This window comes from Cupressus sempervirens, chromosome 5, assembly GCF_028749045.1.
Source record: "Cupressus sempervirens isolate cs-2001-9-10 chromosome 5, ASM2874904v1, whole genome shotgun sequence".
NCBI lineage: Eukaryota > Viridiplantae > Streptophyta > Pinopsida > Cupressales > Cupressaceae > Cupressus > Cupressus sempervirens.
Genome location: NC_143122.1, coordinates 1034361803 through 1034382394, shown reverse-complemented (window position 1 = coordinate 1034382394; position 20592 = coordinate 1034361803). Strand labels below are relative to the sequence as shown.

The 20592-nt window shown below is 36.2% G+C and overlaps 1 protein-coding gene across 3 annotated transcripts; it reads right to left on the bottom strand.

The window, feature by feature from the left end:
• Positions 1–7991: 7991 nt before the first annotated feature.
• Positions 7992–19948, bottom strand: RXF12 (glycosyl hydrolase family 10 protein / carbohydrate-binding domain-containing protein). Of its 3 annotated transcripts, XM_089833382.1 has the most exons (8): positions 18648–19589; positions 18314–18494; positions 17745–18103; positions 17106–17259; positions 14048–14406; positions 13657–13834; positions 11533–12069; positions 7992–9591 (listed from the first exon to the last, which is right to left on the bottom strand). In XM_089833382.1, the coding sequence occupies exons 2-8, from the start codon at positions 18317–18319 to the stop codon at positions 8476–8478; spliced, it is 2709 nt and encodes a 902-aa protein (XP_089689508.1). In that variant the 5' UTR covers positions 18320–18494; positions 18648–19589; the 3' UTR covers positions 7992–8475. The 3 variants fall into 3 exon arrangements, with proteins under 3 accessions (XP_089689508.1, XP_089689509.1, XP_089689507.1); XM_089833383.1 differs by lacking the exons at positions 18314–18494; positions 18648–19589 and adding an exon at positions 19633–19948; XM_089833381.1 differs by having other exon boundaries at positions 18314–19589.
• Positions 19949–20592: the final 644 nt, after the last annotated feature.

The window sequence follows — 20592 nt, the reverse complement described above, 5'->3', positions numbered from 1 at the left end:
AGGACTAATTAAATAAGAATTTAATTAATGATGCCTTTAGAGATAACTAAATAGGATTACCAAAGCGGTGTAATCAAATTTAGGTGTCTACAAATATCACTTATCCTTTATACCAAACCATGATTCTGGATTCACATTTTCAAATAGAGTCACCAATATTCAATCTATGAAATAGAGTCACCAACTTTTGTTCCAAGGACAATACCTTTTATCAACCAACTTACTGATTATTGTTTACTTGACCTTGGATGTGACCAAGATTTTTCCTATTCCTTCTTGGAATAGCAATTATTCTTCCAACAACCACAACATTTTGATCAATAGGAGCTCTTCGCTAGATTTCCCCCAAATTCTTCTTCTTCTTCTAGAACTCAATTTACGTGATGATATTGTTGAGCGCTTCGTCTACACCTCTAAGCTAGAGTATTCAACTTTGAAATAATGTCTTCTTGTGTCTTGGAAACCAAGATTTGGCTGGAGAACTGGAAAAACATTCTCATGTGGCAAAATCATCTTGCTTCATCACAGGCTACTGATTAATCCTTCTTGTCTAGTTCCTCAGTAGAGTCACCAAAAATATGATGGTAAACAGATTTGTCAATGTAGAATTATCTTTGAACATGACCATGTTCACCCTGTGAATAGTGACAACTGTGCCAACCGTTGGAGAGAATGCAACTTATCACTATCCACCTACAATCTTCCTTTGCATTTGAGAGGGGCAACTTCTTCATATGATGTGAGTATTTGGGATTTTTGTGTAGTTTTCACCTGAAAGAACGAAAGGAGAGTGAACAAAACTGAAAGAAGATAGGAATATGAACTCCAATAGTAGACATACAACTACTTAATGAGACTCCTAAAAGACAACCATTTACAAAGAGTTTTGGGAATCCAAATGCAATGATGGTGAAAGCAATACAACAAATCACAACATACGGAATGATAAGCTATAGAATACATCAAAATCAAGATGTCGTGAAATGAATGTATTTCTTTACATCAAGTTAAATGCTACAGAGTCAAGGAGTTATCTATTCTTTTTGCAACTAATTCTAACTTTTGTGAAACCCAAGTTAAAACCTTAATCTTTAATTACATTTAGTGACATAAATCAATTTCATATAAGAACCACTTGAAACCTTTTTACTTTGAGGAAAGAGAAAGTTTCCCATTTCATTGGCGTGAGCATCATGTTTGCACAAATCATAAATACCATCTTCACCAACTTGATCGACCATTTGATATGGACTATTTCTTTGAAGCCACTCACTTGTTTAATAATATTTTCTTGGTGCACTTGCTTTGACATATTGAAATGAGTCACTTTAGAGAGTTGAATATATTGTCATAGTTGAGGGTCATTTAAATAATTCAACGAACTTCCGTCATTACCAACAAATGATGTCAACACAGATTTGTAGTTAACTCATCTTTAGAAAGGTATTTGCAAACTTTCTTCCAAATTACACCTTCATTGGTTTACAATATTTAGTCAAAACTTCTACCAATTCCAATATTTTAAGAAAAATCCTGATAGGATTTACTTTCTACACATTCCATTATCATTACAACCCTTCTTTAAGATAATATAATTGTAGTCCCATAATTTTGCCAAACAATTGAGTTGGGTTGTCTTTGACACCACATTCAAGTCAAACCCTTCTACTCTTGCACTAATTCTTCGGGGTATCTTCTATACTTTGATTGTGCAATTACGATGAGCCACCATGTCAGGGTTACTCTCCATGTCAAATGCTTTTGTTCTATCCACACACTATTTCCTCCATACAATGAGGTATCTTTGAGATGTCACTGTCAGATAATTAAAGAGACAATAATCCCATGTTTGTGTGATTGTTGATGGAACTGCAACTTCGTAATATCAGATTCATTACATTTCACATCATTAAGATAATTTCTCATATCAGACCCGTGTTTATACCATTCTACATGTGCATGCAACTCATTATGTACTACTATAGCACTTTGACATAAATATATTTGCATCACCTTATAATCGAACGACTTAACATCACACACTAAGGTTTGATTACTAAGCTAAAAGTGTTAAATAGTCACTGTTGATTTATTTTTTCAAGCTTAATTTCTTCCTTAGTGTGTGATGTTTAAGGGTGGCCCCTTTTGATATATGTTCATTGTTTGTTTTAGTGCTTTCGTATTGGCACAAGGAGGGACAACATGACCCTAGTCCGAATTTGGTTTTGCATCGACAATTGCATTAAAAAAATTTGAGACATCTCCAACAAATATATATAACGAGCATCCTTCCACATTGTTTTTGAGAGTCTTTCAACTTGGCACATTCAAGATAGACGTGATTTGAGATCATGGAGTTGAGCTTTGACATCCACTATTTCTTTCCATCTAATGAAAAGTGATCCATCTCAGGCATTCTGTCAAATATTTCGTGTGCATCGTGCCTTGTTTTCCTTGAAGGTCATCCGAGGCCTTCATTTCTGTCTCTGTATTCTTCATGCGTTTGACCGGTGGCTTTGGAAACTCCATCTAACAAATCCTTACATCCTTTGTGCCTATTTCCTTGCAATCAACGGGTTGCAAAAATACAAATGAAGTGGGGAGTTTGGCTTAGACGATTAACTAACAGTTGGCACATATTTTAAATAATCGAGCACTTCTCTTGTCAATGCTACCCTCCTTTTACCATCAAAACTTAGACACAACATGTAAGTAGTATCTTAAATGAAAAATGCCAAGCAACCTCTCTTCTCAAAGTTGATAGGATTCTAAAGATAATTGGAGCAATCATCTAACGCAGCCCAGATTCACCTTCTTTGTACAGAGATGCATTTCCCATTGTTTTTTTCCACTTTCTAGAGGAACCTCTTTTTGGTATTTGGTCAAACAGTTCACTTGTATTCCTCAATGCTACTTTATTTGGTTCCTTTGTAGGAGTTTCATCCAATAAGCTGCAAGTTTTAGTATTCAAAGCGTTCACAAGGAATGGAGAAGCCGCTGGACTACAAGATCTCCTGCAGGGTACGCGCATCCATGTTCCATATGCATGAAGTGGGTTTGGTCGGGTGTCTTCAGTACACATTGAGAGCTCTGAAAGCTTTTTCAATATTCAAGGCACCAGTAGATCTGACATCGTATCTACGTGCTTCTCGATCTTCCAACAGATAATATAGATGTATGCCTCATCTTTCATTAAGTAGATTAGCGAGTTATTTCATATAGCTCGATAGAGAATTTGAATGCACTCACCAAGAGAGCATTACCTTTGCTGTTAGCCTCCTTCTGTGCACACAGGTTTGAGGAGCAACCGTGAGGGTTTAGAAATCTTGCTTGAGAGCCGGTATTGTCTTTAGACCTTCTATTAGAGCCATCTGTTTTTGTATCCATCTCCGCTATGCAGGTTTCAAGCTACGCACTTCATTAGTTTCAATGGCTTTCAACATTTTTGTACAACATATACAAAGTTCTGGATATATTTCTGTTCTATTCTGAAACTTCTATCTGGTAGTTATCTTCAAGCAAGACTTACAACTGGAAGTTCTATGTTATTGATTAGGGCAAAAAGTTAAGGTTGGGGGAGAGAGAGTGAAAAGGCTGACCATTTACTCCAATTCCCGAACTCCAACTTTTAACCTTAACTTATTCGGAAAGTTGTGGTTCGGGAGGAGAGAGTGAGTGTTGGTTCGGGGAGAGAGAGTGAAAGGTCTTGGTTTTAATTTTCTTTGCCCATTTGAATTGAACTTTCAAGATTTGGATTTCATAAATACCAAGGTAACACTGAGTTATGACTACGATATTGTCTTCCTCCATTTTTTGACCAATAGTCTCGAGTTGGTCTCAAATGTCCTTAATCTTTGTCAAATGTTCATGTAAGGATATACACTCATCTATAATTGTAGAAAATAGTTGGTCTTCATGAAGAATGCATGACTCTTATTTGATGTCCTATGCAGATATTTCAGAATTGTCCAAATCTTTACAAGTGACTTGTCGAATGACACTAGTCGTAGTTGATCATTAAAAAACTGAAAGCTTGATAAACATGACCACCTTGTCAAACTAATGTTGATCTTGTCCAAAACTAATAAGATGAGACTGTTTACCCAAAACAAACTCATCAATATAATGATCCTAGATAAGATAAGATAAAATAATTCTATTAATGTCCAACGAAAGACCAACGGAGGTCTATGGGACTGAGAACATACAACCATGAAAGCAACAAACTGGAGAACACCAAATGGTGTCTGCGAAAGAACAAGAACAAAAACCAAAAGAAGAAGCGAGCAAGAATCACCCCAACAAGGAGTAGGGATCCAAGCTTAGAGAAAGAAAGAGAGAGAGGAGAAGAGAGGAAAAATAGCAAAAGTGCTGCCACCTAGGAAATGGTTGTAGCTTTTAGGATCTACTTCGATCTCGACTCCCAACCAGCAAGGAAAGTGTCTCGAATCGCAGCCTTGAGGTTTTTGATCATTGCCCATTTACCCTCCTGTTTGTCAGCCACAAGAAGAGCCCGAACCTCCTTAAGTTCTGCCATCTGCGATTTGGTGAGATCCTTATCAAGATAAATCTTGATGGGGAGAGAGAAGAGTTTCCTCTTTGTCCTAAGATTCTAAAGGCGGTCAACAAGTGAAAGGAACCAGAAAAAGAGGGTACTGTCATGCCCAACTCAGGCACAATCAAGTGAGATGCCAATGATATCTAGTTGGTCTTTAAGGAAGGAGTAGCCTGCTGCAAGAGGTTCGGGACAAGGAAGAGGGAGACCGTGGACCCTCAAAGTTTAGTTCACGGGCATGCTTGACCCTTTCATCTGCTATTTAAGTTTGGACTAGCTTCTGTACGCGGGAGAGAGTAGCAGAAGGAGGAGGGGAGGAAGAAATGGGGTTGCTGCAAATAGATGCCCATGATTTCAGTTGTTGTTTTGTTTTGGTCTGTAGAGATCACTGTTTATTATCGAGTTCCTCTTGCTTCATCTTCAAATCATGGATATCCATCATTTGCGTTGTGCACCGGATGTTATCTTGAATTTTATCTAGGTTGGTGACTGTCATGTCCCTTTTCAAATAATTAAAAATAATAATCTTTTCTAAGGCAGGCACGCCCAAAAAGGTGAAGTTTCGAAAAAAGGGGATAATTTTTGGAAGCTAATGGACTAATAAATGAAAATTATTATTAAAATATGTTTGATTAACCCCTCTTGGACGTGAGTTAGGGTTATGCCCTCTTTTAAGGGGTTTGGAGGCATTTTGGGCTCATTCCAGAACTTGATTTTTGCTCATTTCTTTGTTATTCTTCAAAGGCTACCAAACCTGTGGAGAAAGAGACTCAAGAACGGGAGTTTGTAAGTTTCTAGGAAGGCTAAGGATGGGAGTTTGAAGCCATTCCATATGCATGCTCATGCAGAGTTTGCCTTTGTGCTGAATAGTGCAGATTTGTAGTTTTTCGGGTGTGTTTTTTGTAAGAGTTTGGTGTTTCCGGTTGAGTATTTCATATCAGTTTGGGTTGCTGCTGTATTTCAGACTTTTAGATGTTAAAATAGAGCTGAATATATGTATTTGGTCGTGATTATACTTCTGTGATAGATTATTAGTGTTTTTGTGGTGTTTTCGGGCTATTCTATGTTGTTTTCGGGAGCCCGATGAGCATTGTTTTTATCCTCCGTTTGGGAGTTGTTGTGTGCATGTTATACAGATCTGAAAATGTCATTTTATAGGCTGTTTTGCTGCTCAAATTTCTGTAAAAATGTCCACTTTCAGATTTATTAATAATAGGGGAAGCTGTGAAGCTTTTGGCACTATTTCTAGCATACCCAATTTGGGGTTTATTGAGAAATTGGTGGATCTTTGAAATATTGGTTGTTTGATTTTAAAGATCTGATTTGAGGCTTGAAATATCATATAAAATCAGAGAAAGGGACATTTCAGTGACCTGGTTTTGTTGTAGGCAGCAGTCAAGTTGCTCCTTCAAATCTATCCGTATACCTGTGAGAGAGTTGTCAACGTGTTGTTTCAAATTGTTAATTGTCTTGCGTAAGGACTGCACGATATCACAAAGAGTTTGAATCGCAGATTCAACCTCTTTCAACTGATTACAGAGCTTAAGGGAGAGTGAAGATGCTGTAACAACAATGTCTTTCAGGGCTGCATTATCGGTCTCAACTTTTGTCATGCAGTCAAGTAGCTACTGGAATGTGATTGGGTCGGGTTGGGGGTTCATAGTGGATGAACAATGGTCTGACATTCTGTCAAACAGTTTGCAGGCAACCCGTAGACACAAAAGCAAACCTTGGTTGGATGATGTTCAAAATGGGTTTCAAATGCAAGGTAACCCCCCTCTAGATACAAGCCACTACCAAAATGTCAGGCACCAGTCACCACAAAAACTATGAAGGAAGATCCTGGCCTGAGAAATCCACCGGACAATAAAAGATATTATCATTGTTTTAATGTGTCGTAATTATCGTCATTGAACCATTGATTGCATTCTAAAATTGTATTGGTCAAAGATGCCATCTATTTGCTTCTCTACGCATGGGGAACTTTTGAAAAAACGAAAAAAGAACAAAATAGGCACAATCCCAGTGCACAAATAGAGGTAAATCTCGATACAACTTCAAAAAAATATGAAGTGAAGTTTGCACAAATCTCAATGTGTAGATTTTGTTGACATGTCCAAAAAAAATTGCCAAAGATGAAAAAAATTCTGACAAAAAAACTAACAATGAATATCAACAGGCTTCTATTTTTGGGTTGGATTGTTTAGTAATTTTTAGCATCGGCCTTAATACATGATCCATCTTTAGAATGCAAGAGAGACAAGGAAATCAAATTGGATAATGTAGTATGATGCGAAGGATTGATGCTAAAAAATTTCCTCAAGATGGATCATGTCTGAAATATTGATACTAAAAATTAATACACAACCGAATTCAGAAAATATAATGAATTAATAATAACAGAGAATATGTAGGTCAAAATTTTCTCCCACAAATCAAAGTTTCGTAGAAACCTTAATCAGCTGAGCAACAAGGTCAGCAGTCACGGAGAAAAAAAAGGCAAAAGTCTGTAGTACTTTGCAATAAAACCCTAGACAATTTGCTGCGATAGATCAGTGTTTCCAGTAGGAAGGATTTAGGATTTACAAACCCTAGACGGCAGTTGTAGAGGCTTCAAATTGCAGAAAGAATCTTGTTGGTAACAAAAGGCAACCATGGAGTGAGACATTAAAGCCAGAAAATGCAAAAACGGTTGTCGTTTGCGAAAAAAACACCACAGAAAATCGGTGGTAACTGAGAAAACAACCGGGATATATGGTCAGTAAAACAACAAAAACACGGGAATTTTTCTTACATTGAGCAGAGAAACAGCCTTCGAGATGCAAAATCTTTAACATGCTTCACACGAGAGCCACGAGAAAACGCGACCGAAATTCAAAAATCTTGAAAACGCGTTTCAAGAGATCACGTTCTCATAAAAAAATAATGGTTGTCGAAGATGATAAATCGCAGATAAGTAGTTGTTGGAACTACCCACGCGTTGCAGATGAAGAAGCAACTCGAAAAAAATAGCTTACGATACTTCGCTGGAGAGAACACTACACGCCATAAAAACGATTTTATTAAGGAAAAAAATGTTTAAAATTTTGTTTAGTAAAACAAAAAATTGTGTTTTCGCTCCAATACCATATATATTTATAGTTGTACAGAGACTGTTTCTATAGAATTAGAAAGTTTCTAATATTTACAGGATTTACAGGATGAAGATACTATTTTAATGTGGTCTATATTTATTATTTAATCATGCTTTTCCATATTAAGTACCCAATCTCTATATGAAGAATCAAGTTTTTAGACAGTTGGATTTTATGACCATAAGTTAGGATATTTTATGTCTAGATTTTTAAGAATAGGCAAACAGTCCAAGCAATCACAAGTTTAATATATACTGAAAACTAGAAAAAAAATACGCATTGGTTAAGTAGTTTGGCCAAGATAACTGGAAGTTTAAAATGTTTTATTGCATATCACACAGATTTACATGTAGGGTTGTCACTTTCCGTTCTGCATAAAAATAGCATAAGCTATATGCTTCAGTTAGTAGATGGAAATCTCTACCAAGCCACCACCAATGATCACGTACAAATTATCAGTTGTATGCAAAAAATAGGCCATGATGAGAAACAGTTATTGCTTTCTAAAACGTGTGATAGACAGAGAAACAAGCAGTACAATGAGAGTGTACGCCAAAGAGGCCATGACGAAGTTTGAACTTCTGTACAATGGCTATGTCATCAGCCTTTCTTGCGGTATTGAGTTATAGTTGCATAGATTGTATGAACCTTGGTAGTCCAATCCTTTATTATGGCAAGCAAGCTTTTACTGCAGCAAGCTATAAGGAATGATGGATGAGAGCTCGATTAAGAAAATGAAGAAAACTATGGTGCACCAGGACAAGGAGATAAGTAGAAGATAGGTGTTCAAAAACAAATCTCTATCACTAAAGGAGTATCACCTTCATCAACAACAAACTTGTGTTTTACTTTTGTTAAATGTGATGAAACTTCCACTTCATATGCCCCATGGAAGCCTCGGAATTGAAATTGATTTTGATGATCTGTGAGACCCTCTAACTCTGTAGTCCACTCTTTCTTGAGAGCACGGAATCTCTTTCCTGCTTCGTTGATGGTCCCATCTGCGTCAACTAGGTGTGCTTGTTCTGTAGCCATTGCTAGTTCCCAAAAACCCCAAAGCAAAACACCACCAACATCTGGATGTGCAAAAGCTTCACGATAAACAACTTCCAAGTCATCTGCTCGAACAAACTCATTGACTGAATGAACATCTACCTCTGTGAACCAGATAGGAAGGCCTAGAACACTCAATTTTGTCAAAGCAGAATATATAATGGAACCAACAGGATAAGAAGAATGACCCTGTATTCCTATCCCCCCAACTGGTGCACCTTGGGTCTGGAGATATACAATATGATCAATATACTTCTCTGGAGAAGATCTGGCATCACGACCATCTTCCACATGGTACTCATTGACAAACAAAATTGCTGATGGATCCAATTCATGAACCATTTTAAACATAGAAGCCCAGATTTGCTTCCCCAACCTATCTTGGTAGAATGAATTATGCAACATCTCATTGTTTACATCATAATGTTCAAATCTACCAGAATACCTAGAAAGCAGACTAAAAATGCGATCTTTTATTGCTGCTTGTAGCTGCTCCTTATTTAATGTTCTAACCCATTGTGGCACAGCATTTTGGTCTTCCCAGAATATGCAGTGTCCTCTAATTTTAATACCATGGCACTTGCAGAGGTCAGTGAGATCATCTGCATCCCTATAATTGTGCTGCCCCTTCTGTGGCTCAGTCCATGGCCATTTCAGTTCATTTTCAAAAACAGCCCAGTTAAAATTCTTCACAAAAAACTCAACATAGTCTTCATTATCAATACTGCTTCTGTTTATGCAAGTCCCCATAGCAAAACTATTGGAGGTCTGCTTGACTTTAACAAAAAAACCTGGGCACTTCTTCCCTTCTTGTCCTGATATCTTGAGAATCACATCCCGCTTACGTAGCTGCAAGAAAAATTAAATTAGTCAACAAATGATGGGTCCAAAATCCAATTCTGGGTGAAATCCCTCTCAATTTACAGCTCATCTAAATATCTATGGAGTATATTTGTTATAACGTTATCTTGGTTTTGTTCCATGATTAAAAGATAGCATGTTTCAACGGATCTATGAGACCAAAAATAAAACTGGCTTCAACAAGCCTTGTGTAAGGAAATCTATAGAGAACAATCTCAGTAGTGATATAAATTCATGCATTTCAAGTGTAAGTAAATTTGGGGAAGGTTTCTAAATTCTAGAGGAAGGACATTCAAGAGACACTGAGTCATGGTATTTGAAACATGTACTTTTTTATACCATGGTTATGAGATAATAGCATACTGGAGATGGGCTCATAAGAACAGTCGAGAGAAATTTGAATTGAGGTATCTGGAACATGGAACATACAAATTTTTTGAGACCATTGTTAATAGACAAAGGGTGTAGTGCAGATATGCTCAAAAGTTTGCATGTACAAAATTTAATGTTTTCTATTTAATGACTTCACTGAAGAGTGCATTTAAAAAGGTACAAGCAAAAAAGTTAAAGATTTATGCATCTTTCAAATTTTGATTACCTGATATGAGTGTTTTGGAACCTAAAAGAATTAATTTTGTTTTGGTAAACCCCACAATCAACAGTATCACCAAAGCTTTTGATAAATGGGCATGTACTTCTTTTGCTTACAATGTAAGAAAGAAGAAAACTCAGAAAGGAATACGAGTAGGCATAGACATTATGTGTATATGCATTCATCTGTGAAGTTTCTGTGCATATATTTGAATATCATGGTTTTTCCTGAATGCATTGTCCAAACCTAAAAAAGCTCCTATTATGTTTGTGGCTTTATGGGTTCATTAGCTGTGGCATCTTAACCATATCTCGTTTGTTTTGTTCTTTATTCTGAAGCAACCTAAATGATTTTGACTTAGTGGATTACTAATTTATATCATCAACCTACAATACTTGCAGTATCAATTACTCTGGAATGAGACAAGATTTAGGCCTTGGAAATTATAGTAATTTCTGCCTTGACATTTGTGGAACTTGGTAAAAGGAGCAACCTCATTCATGCTTGCTCTGTATCCAAGTGTACAAAGAGTTTTGCCATGGAGGTAGAAATAAAGCTAGCAATCTAAACACATTGGATTACTGCTATAGCGTGAAGTCTGGGATTTCCTAGGCTTGACTCCAAACTATATAATCATTCAGATGGATCCTAGAGTTAGCAGTTTCAGTCTCTGCACCTACATGTAGTCAACGATATTAAAAAGGATAGTTTAGACAAATCTTGTAGATAACCATTCTATCTTCTGACATTTCAGCAAATTGCAAATTAAAAATATATTTAATGAATTTGAAATGTGAGATTAACAAGGAATGACATATTGACATATGGATTTACTATGCCACATCCATTTCGAAGAAGAGTGAGAACGGGTACTAAGACAGGAATGCCATTTTTAGAATCAGGATATTGATATAATTAAAATGAACCATTACAAAAATTGACTATAATAGAAGCATAATTGGCATAGCATTCTTCATCCCAATGATTCTCAACCATAATAATATTACTTGATAAACTGCTCTGTAATGGCTTATCTCTCCTTCAGATCTCACAATATCACAATTTGTTCTGCAGATCTCTCCTTCTTTGACACCTGTACTACTGACTTATTTGATTTCTATAAGAAGAAAAGAAGCAGCTAAAACTTTTGCAATATGCTCAGCTATAAATGATTGGTGTGGATATATTAACACTGTCTATTGAATAGTTAGATAAGACCAATATTTTAGAAAAGAATGCACTATTAGAGCCAATATAATCTGTTTCATTCATTTATTTAAATAGTCAAAGATGATGTAAATTGTTTTATCTCTTCTTTGCAGGGCTTAAGGTCGTACCTTCTCAGTTTGTTTCTTGAGATGCTCAAAACGTGCTTTGCCATCAACAGCAAATATCTGCAGCCCAGCTACCATTAAATCAACCCCAGCTGAAGGACCCTGCACATAAAGCATTACATTTGATGGCTTTTTCTCCAACCTAAATGACCCTGCAACCTCTCTCCACACATGCACATCAGCTTCCACTTCACCTCCAGTAACCCACTGATTGTCAACACTAAGTGCAACATTGACATTCTGTACCCCAGTTCCACCAGAGCCTACACGAACCCAGGCAGACACTTGATATGTTAAAAACAACTTTAGTTTCTCTGTTATTATTTGTGCTGGTCCTTGCCAGTTTTGACTCCGATTGGTCACCAGAATATAGCGACCACTGAGAGATTGCTGCCATCCAAGTGATTCACCTGCTGCTGGAGGCAGTATATGAGGTGAACCAGTGGCTACTTTAAGAGAACATGGACCTAGAGGAAACCACCCCTTCAGATCATCATATAGATTGCTATTCTCCACAATATTCAGCCCATAACCAGGATTCTGCAAAATATTGAGTGCAATCATGATATGAATGGCATACAAAAGGGACACAAAAACACTTCTAGATTATACAGCCTATAATGGATTAAATGTGACATTTCAGGACCAAATAGAGCATCATCAAGCATTCACTGAAATAGTTTAACTGTTTTTTCAACTCACAATTGAGGAACTAAAGGCATTTAGAAAGAAAAAAAGCAATGATGGAAATACCTTAGGCTGTATGCACTAGAAAAATGTTATGTGCAGGTCCTAATCTTGGAATAAATGTATTATTTAAAAAGGGAAACAAAGCAATCATCTTAGGTTGTATGCAAAACAGTTTTATATGATCTCTTCCAAACATCGTATCGACTATATCTCACAGTATAAGAAACAAGAAACTGTGAAGTTAATTCAGCTATGTCTATGATCCTTGTCCCCATCCACTTAAAACCTCTCTTTGTCAAGCAAAATATTAATGAGGAAAGGGATATGGTCAAAATTATTGAGTTTGTAAATTTTCACTGGATTGAAACATTGGGCATGGTTGATCTGTATGGAATCAGGAAAATCAGAATTTATTACATGGATAACTTTATAAAGTCTCAGCTCTCAAAAAAGAGCAGGAAAGTATAGCTGAGCCAAATTGCCAGTTCCCAGCACTGACCAATTTCGTAACTGCTGGCTGTCTGAAAATGGTTGTTTTGTCCCAGCACCAGCAGAAGGAGTTTGTAGAAAGCAGTTTGACCTTTCTCTTTCCAGTTCCATTTTTGGGCCACCTAGTGAACTAGGACATGCCAACACTTATATATGGACAAGAGGGAGTCAGACTGTATTAGGGAAAGGTAGATTTGAGTGTTGTAGTACATTGGGAAGTAAAATTCCAATAGCAATTCATGCCATAAGCTTAAAGTGTGTATGTAACCAAGTCAAACAAGGAGCAGGTTGTATTCCACACTATTATACATACATCTCATTGTGTTTCTCTAACTTCTAGCAGCACAATTTGCCCCTACAAGGATGGTGTTAAGCTTTCAGGGGTTTCCCAAACTAAAAATGTTCCTGTATGTACCTGCAGCATTTCCTATTTTCTGCAACACAGTTCCAAAAGTACCGAAACATCTCAAAGCTTTGAAGTTTTCTGGAGACATACCCTGCAGTCCTGCCTACCCAAAACACCATTGGGGATGGGGACAGGAGTTTGAGGGCCAGGGATGCATCCCTGTGGAACACAGCTCAAATTCATTGTACTTACATCAGATACAAATCTTGTTTCTTGACCATGATATTTTATGACTAATTTGTTTGTGGTTTACTACACTACACAATAAAATGACTGATTTTTATTTTTCTCTGAAGATATATTTTAAAAGCTCTACTTAAAAAATCGATAATTATGAGAATCATAAGGAATATACATTTTCTTATGTTTTTCATTGCTTCATTACTTTCAAACAACAGAACTATCCCTATGAACAAAGTTAAGAAACGGAATATTTCAGTCAAAAGGAAGTATGGTGAAGACTGGTAAGAAAGAAGATTAATAAAAATATTTTGTTGCAATGGTAGAAAATATCCTCTGACATGAATAGTAAGTGGGCTGACCTGAATTATAGGACGTGGTGAAGGGGGAAATTTTTTCGCAGGGTTGATGTAGAAACTTTCAACAAGAATATCAATGCCACCAGGAGGCCCTTCCAGAAAAGCTACTGCTTTGGCAGGTTCAGGGTTTACGAGGAACCTTCCCTGCAAGTGTACCCATTCTTTTACTGATGCCTGCACTCTAAAATAGCAATAAAAAGAACATTCTATGTTATTCATATTCAGGACAAGCCATATATAGGATGAATCGATATGTCAATGACTCAATAGTCACAGAAACAGATAAGTGCATCTAAATGCAAAGAACAGAGATGTTGGAACCATTTGATAGAAATGTTTTTCTTTGGAATTGAATGCAAATTTGTTTGCATGCATAATAAAGTAAAGAACTCACTTTCCCATCGTAATATATTGCTCACGTAGGTCTGTGGTTTGTACATATAAAGTGGCCCGCACTTCAGTAGATTGAACACTGCCAGTGCCAGCAATCCGAACATATGCTGATACTTCTAAAACAGACTTACTTTTCACACGGCAACTTATGTCTTGCTGTATTCCATTCCAAGTTTGTGTTCGCTCTATTGCAGCAGCATAATGTTTCCCCCCTGATGGAAGATGTTCACCTTTTGCCACATCACGAAGCACGATCTTACAGCCTCTTCCAGTCCAGTGATTAAGCCCATCGTCAAACAAAGGATTCTGTATAATCATAGTGCTATAATGCCCATTTCTGACTCTGTTGTTGATTTCACCCTTTAAGGATAGACAAAAGTCACATCATTTGCTCATTTTAGTCATGGATACAGCGCTAAGCTCAATATAGCCAGTTATTAGTAAGAAAATAATCAAGACCTCAGTATACTAGTTACCTTCAAAAACCTATCAGAACCTATGCAGTCTTGCATTGTAGTAGATCGGAATCAATGTACCAAAATTAGGATAATCAATGCATAACTAATTTGGAATTGTTAGATTTCTCGACAACAACATAGCATTTTAATCTATTCCAGAAAATGCTCTGAAGGGTTCCAATGATGCAAGAATTGTTCATAGACAACCAGATAAATTTGATTGCGAATACAAAATTTGAAGAGTGGCAAATATTTTCTGTAAGTAAAGAAAGAAATCTTCACTCATCTTCCTTGGATGCAAAGCTATCAGCAAATGACAATCTTTGTTTCCATCTGTATTTGCAGTAGTTTCAAACTGGAAATTTGAAATTTCTTCCCAGTTCTACTTAGCTTCTGTTTTGTTCGAGTATACTCAGTTCATTGTACTGTGCACATGCAAAAAATGAATAGCATCCATTTTTACTGGACAGTAGCACTAAAATGTTGAATTCAGTACCCTCAAAACATTTTTTTCTTGTTAACCCAGTTTATGGTTGTGGTTGCTTTTGTAAACAGTTGACAGAAAGCAAGTTTTCACTTGACTGTTTGCTATATCCATACTCCTGTGTATAATGATGCTCGGTAATTAAATTAGGTTATTCTCAGTGCTGCGATAGATTTCCATTTAACAAAAAAAAAGTTTGCATTTATAGTAATTGCATATTTTACTTAAGATTTTGAAGGAACCATAGAGTCGTCTACATCCACTTTTTGAGTATCAGGCTAGAAGTTTAGAACTGAATTGAATCATCATTGTCCTTTGATGTCTACATGCTCGAACTTCTGTTTCTGAATGGCAATTGAGAACTAATTCAACAATAAAACTTGTTAAGTGCTAAAGAGCTTTTAGCTGAGGCCTTGCATATCTGGAAACAAAAATTGGTTTTGAGGCTCATGGTATGCACTTTTTTGGAAACAAGCAACTGAGTGAAAAACTAAAATAAAAACTTGCTCCAGCATTACTTTCTCCATCAGAACTGTGTAATAGGTTTGACGCAGAACTCAATTATCATGGCAGGATATAGAATGGAGTTTTTTTGGCTATGATAGAAGATTTGTGAGCGATTTCTCTACCGTCATTTTTTTCAAAGTTATCACCACTGGAATAAATGCACATCATCAAGCAAAGACATCCTTGGCCCAACATCAACAGTACACACTATTTTGATATAATCTCCAATAGACATACATCCTTTGCATATATGATTTAATATCCTAAGCTTTTAGCAGTGTATCTATATTCTCAATGTTTATAGCTTTAAAAAGTTGCATCCAGGGATTAAATCTCATGCAGCTATAGGTCAAGTGATCCTCATCGTGGCTGATTCTCTGCCAGACAACAAGGTTAAGACCTTGGAACTTTGAGCCCAACTCTCAACATTGAAAGTACTCACCACGTTTTGGGGACGGGCATGACAGGGCATAACAGGAAGTATTTCTAGTATGGGGGTACTTTTGGGCCAGATTTTAGGGGGCGGCAGGGGATGTCTATTAAAAAAGGGAAATTTTGAAAACTTAGAGGAATTCCAAATATTAATGTCTAAAAACTGATAAAGCATTCATCACAAACATTCTAGAAGCTTAATACATAGCATTAGACTTGAAATGAAATTTCACATGAGAATCAACTAACAAATTATCAAAATTCAAATGCTTCCATTGTATACGACCATACATATTATATAATAAATTAGGGTATGTTTGAAAGCTATCCCAGCATCCCCATACCATCCCCAGTATTGGAATGGGGATGCCGGCATAGGGGACACATCCCAGTGGAGCACAGACTTACTTGAATCACCAAAATAGATCAATTGGTTGGTCTTGAAGAATGAATTAAAAATGAGGTGACTAAGGTTTGTATTTTTTCTTATTGAACCTTTAAGAACAAAGTAATTTACAACACCAAAATGTTACCAACAAAGGAAACCCTACCCTAGATGCACACAAGTGAGAAAGAAGATGGCATGGACACAATTTAGAAAAGATAATTATACAAAATAATCACATATAATACAACATGCAATAGAAATACAGGATCAATGTCAAAATTGTCAATGATGGGAATCTGGTCAAATAAATGACGCTTTGTAGCCCAAAGAAACCTGCTATATTCATACCAGCTTCCCTTCTCTTTTTCCTCGTATTCTCCATCATAGCATGCTTGTTTTCAGTAGAAAAATATCAACCAAATTAAGCCTAATACACAATCAGTCACTTGTGTGGAACCAGAATGTTTTGTGATCAAATATAAGCCTGCTGATAGCTCACAAAACGATTGCGGATTCTATATGTCTAGGACTCTAGGTCAATCATATGGCACGATAAACTATTACTTTACTAATAGAGAAATATCTTCCCTCAAAAAAAGTTCTCATTATCAAAGCATTTGAGCGCATATTTATAAACACAAACGGTACTTCCTAATGACTTGTGCACTTCTTCCAGATTCATCATGAAGAAAAATCCATGTCATATAGTTGAGTTTAAACTTTAAATAATAAAAACTAAACCATACAATTGAACTTAACAATACAAATTCTTGAGAAAGCGAAAACTAACCTTAGGCTTAGCTGCAGAGCATACATGGACTCTGTCAATCAGAATATCAGTACCAGGAAAAGGCCCTTCTACATAGAATATAACTTGGTGTGGAATGCTCTTCAGTGAGAAAGTCCCTTCAACTTTTTCCCATCTTTCCCTTGAAGCTGTCATTCTGCACAGAGAAAATTTTATCGCAAGCCCCCTTAGTAGAGAAATATAAACATACATACACAGCTTATAACTAGCTTTGAATATATATACTCACATATACTTACAGGTAAATATATGTATGTATATGTATCTATGTATACACACAAACATATATATACCTGTATTTATATGTATATTGTTATATATAAAAAAGGTGACATTACAATCACACTCAATCTTCAACCAACCTACACAGGACACATTTTCCTTAAATTATGAATATGGATAATGTGATTCAGGTGGATTCAAGACATACGTATACACAATAAGTACTGTCAAACCTTATGCCTTCCCTGACCAACTTCACTGTTTTGATTTTTTTTTGGAATGCACACGTGTCAAATTGCAATCTTCATATATTTTTGTCTCATTTGGCCAGATTGTGTAAATGGCATCAGTTTCATATTCCAACAAAAATGATAAGTGCTTATAAACTAAAAGTGATACCTTCCAATTGTTAAAAAAGTTGAGGCAGAATTTGGGTCCACTAGTTTAAGAGTTGCTAATACATTAGCTGTTTGCTGAGTAGATCCCCATATACGAACAAGTGCTGAAACATTATATGTCACGTGTGGTAATAATCTTGTAGTGATATCTTGTTCCAAACCCTGCCAACATTCTGTTCGATTTGATACAACAGCATACTGGCTTCCTGATTCTGCCTTTATTTCTTTAGCATAATTTAAATTATCAGAGACAACGGCCTTGCAAGAATTTGCATGCCATGATAGAAGACCATCTGAAAAGTCATGATTTATAATAATATTGGCCTGCACGGTGTCCATGTTCCTTTCCTTAACTCTTTCCTGCGTAGATAGTGAGAGAACGTGTAGAATCAGTCTTTAAATGTGTGAAAAGTAGAAAACTAGAATTAAACTTGTAGATTGTGAGAGATTCAACTGAACTTTCTTAACAGGACAACAGCAAGCTTAAAATGTTGAGATAAAAGTGTGGACTGTTTATGTTCTTGAAGTGAGTAGGATAAATGGAATTGTATTATTACGAAAAGAGCATGCCTGCATTAACAAAATGATTCTAGCTCAGTGGAACTTGCAGCCCTCAGATATGCATTTAGAGAGAAAGTATGGCATTAGATACTGCTAAAGATTTCATCTGCAATGTTTTGGCGGAAAGAGTACAAGTTTGGTCCATCGAAACCATAATTAAGGGCATCAAGGTACATGCAACTTAAAAGTTCTGTTAAACAAACAAAAAGACATCAAAGTTCAACAATTAACATTTCAAGCAAAAGAAGACAAAATATAAAGAGGATAAATTGTTTTTACAAACATGTAAAGAAATGAGAATTAGGAAAGGAAACTCTAAAATTTACAAAAAGGTATTTATTACATGCAAAATAGGCGAGAAAGAAAACAGGCAAGGACAGAGAAAAGTGATGTTATGATCTGTTTCTGATAGAATCATTATAGGTTCATAATAGGTTCTTTTGCCACAGAGCTGTTGGCTTTGCTCCTAGCTTGGCAGCCAATGCTTTGAATTGGACTGCAAATAAATTGAATTTGTATGCCTCTCATCATAAAAAAGTAGTAATATTTTTGATAATTCGAGATTCATGCATGAGCAGATGACAATGGACGCGCTTCTATCAATTCAACTGAGTTCAAACCATACAGGATGCACGCTGTGGCAGTAGCAGATTGGGGTTAAATGCTGTAACTGGTATGGTAAGACCAACAAGGGCGGACAGATGTTAAAGTTAGGCGACCCTAGGGTTAAGCAAAAGTTTTTAAAAAATAGCCCGTAACAATCCCTGACAAAAATTTGAATTGAAACCATAAGAATTTGGGTAACGAAAACTTGATGCGCTTGAACAAATTCGATTTCTTTTTTTCTGTGGGTATCCTCCCATTCACCGCCTTCACACCACCAGTGAACACCAACAAAGGACCGCGTATCATTTTTATTGAAGGCCCATCAGCTGCATACTGACTGTGATCAAACAACATACATAACAAATTTGCTTGAAAATGCATTATCATTAAACAGAAAGGAAGTCAACGAGATATGAGAATGAGAGTGCCTCCTGGTAAAAGAATGCGTTTATTCAACGTATAAATATGAGTTGTATTGGCCCTGCTAAATGAATGTTTTTACTCAATCTACACTCTGACTTGGTATGGGCTCCGATGATTAAGCTTAGAAATTCAATTGCTTGCAAAAATTGACAAGTCGGTGATAAATTGAACAGCGGTATAAACCTACATTGTTGACAATGGGTAAAACAAGAACAAATTTTATGAACGTCTTTCAAACAATTAGTTGCATGACTTGGTCCAAATGAATATGGGCATAGAGAAGGTATGGATACTCTTACCTCTGACTTGATCACTAAACAAATTGTTATCAGGTGAACTGCGCTTTCTGTGCAGTTGATTGTGAGGTAGGAAGATGACAGTAGGCCTTCATTGAAATAGAGCAGCGAGTTTGAATTGATTTTGAATAAGGTGGGAAGTTGGCTTTTGCTTTACTCTCCTTCATCCTGGGGTGGGACCTATTGTTAAGACTCGCCAACCATGAAAGCAGAGTATGTGTAAAGTTCTGGTATGCTACTCAGTTAAGTTACGTTTTGCCTCATGCTGTTACGTCCATCTCAATTTTGGAGAAAGCGGCGGCGTTGCTGTCCAAGGAGGGAGTTCTATATCTGGAGGTAGCCCTTAAAATATTGTTTTTTCACTTTCATAATGAAGAATGTTGTTCAAAGCAAGAAATCATGTTATACCTAATAATGACAAAATATATTATCATTCAACATATTATTATTTAATATTAATATTAGATATGGGAGTAGTTCAGGTTCATCTTGAACACTATTTTGGTATGTTTGGATGAGTGTTTTGAATTAGTTTTGTTAATTTTGTGTTTATTATGAGGAAAAATTTAATGATTATTATAGTAGAGGTGGTGAGAATTATAGTATTAATATGTGTAGTCTTAGTTGATTTAGTGGTGAAGAACTTGTGTTCTTGATTAAGCAATGTAATCAAATATATATTAAACAAAAACATGTTTATATTTATATATATAATACAACTAGCGATTGCACCTAAGGTTGCAATAAGGACTTCGAAGATAAATATGTAATGTTCTATGTTGGTAAGAAATGACCTTTAAAAATTAAAATTTATTTCATATTTTTTTATTAAAATATAAGTAGAAAAGGCTATGTAGCATAATGATAGCTTTGAATGGACCCATTGAAATCATGATTGGTATTGCCTAGTAGAAAAGTTTATGCAGCATACAGATAGCTTTGAACGGACCCATTGAAATCATG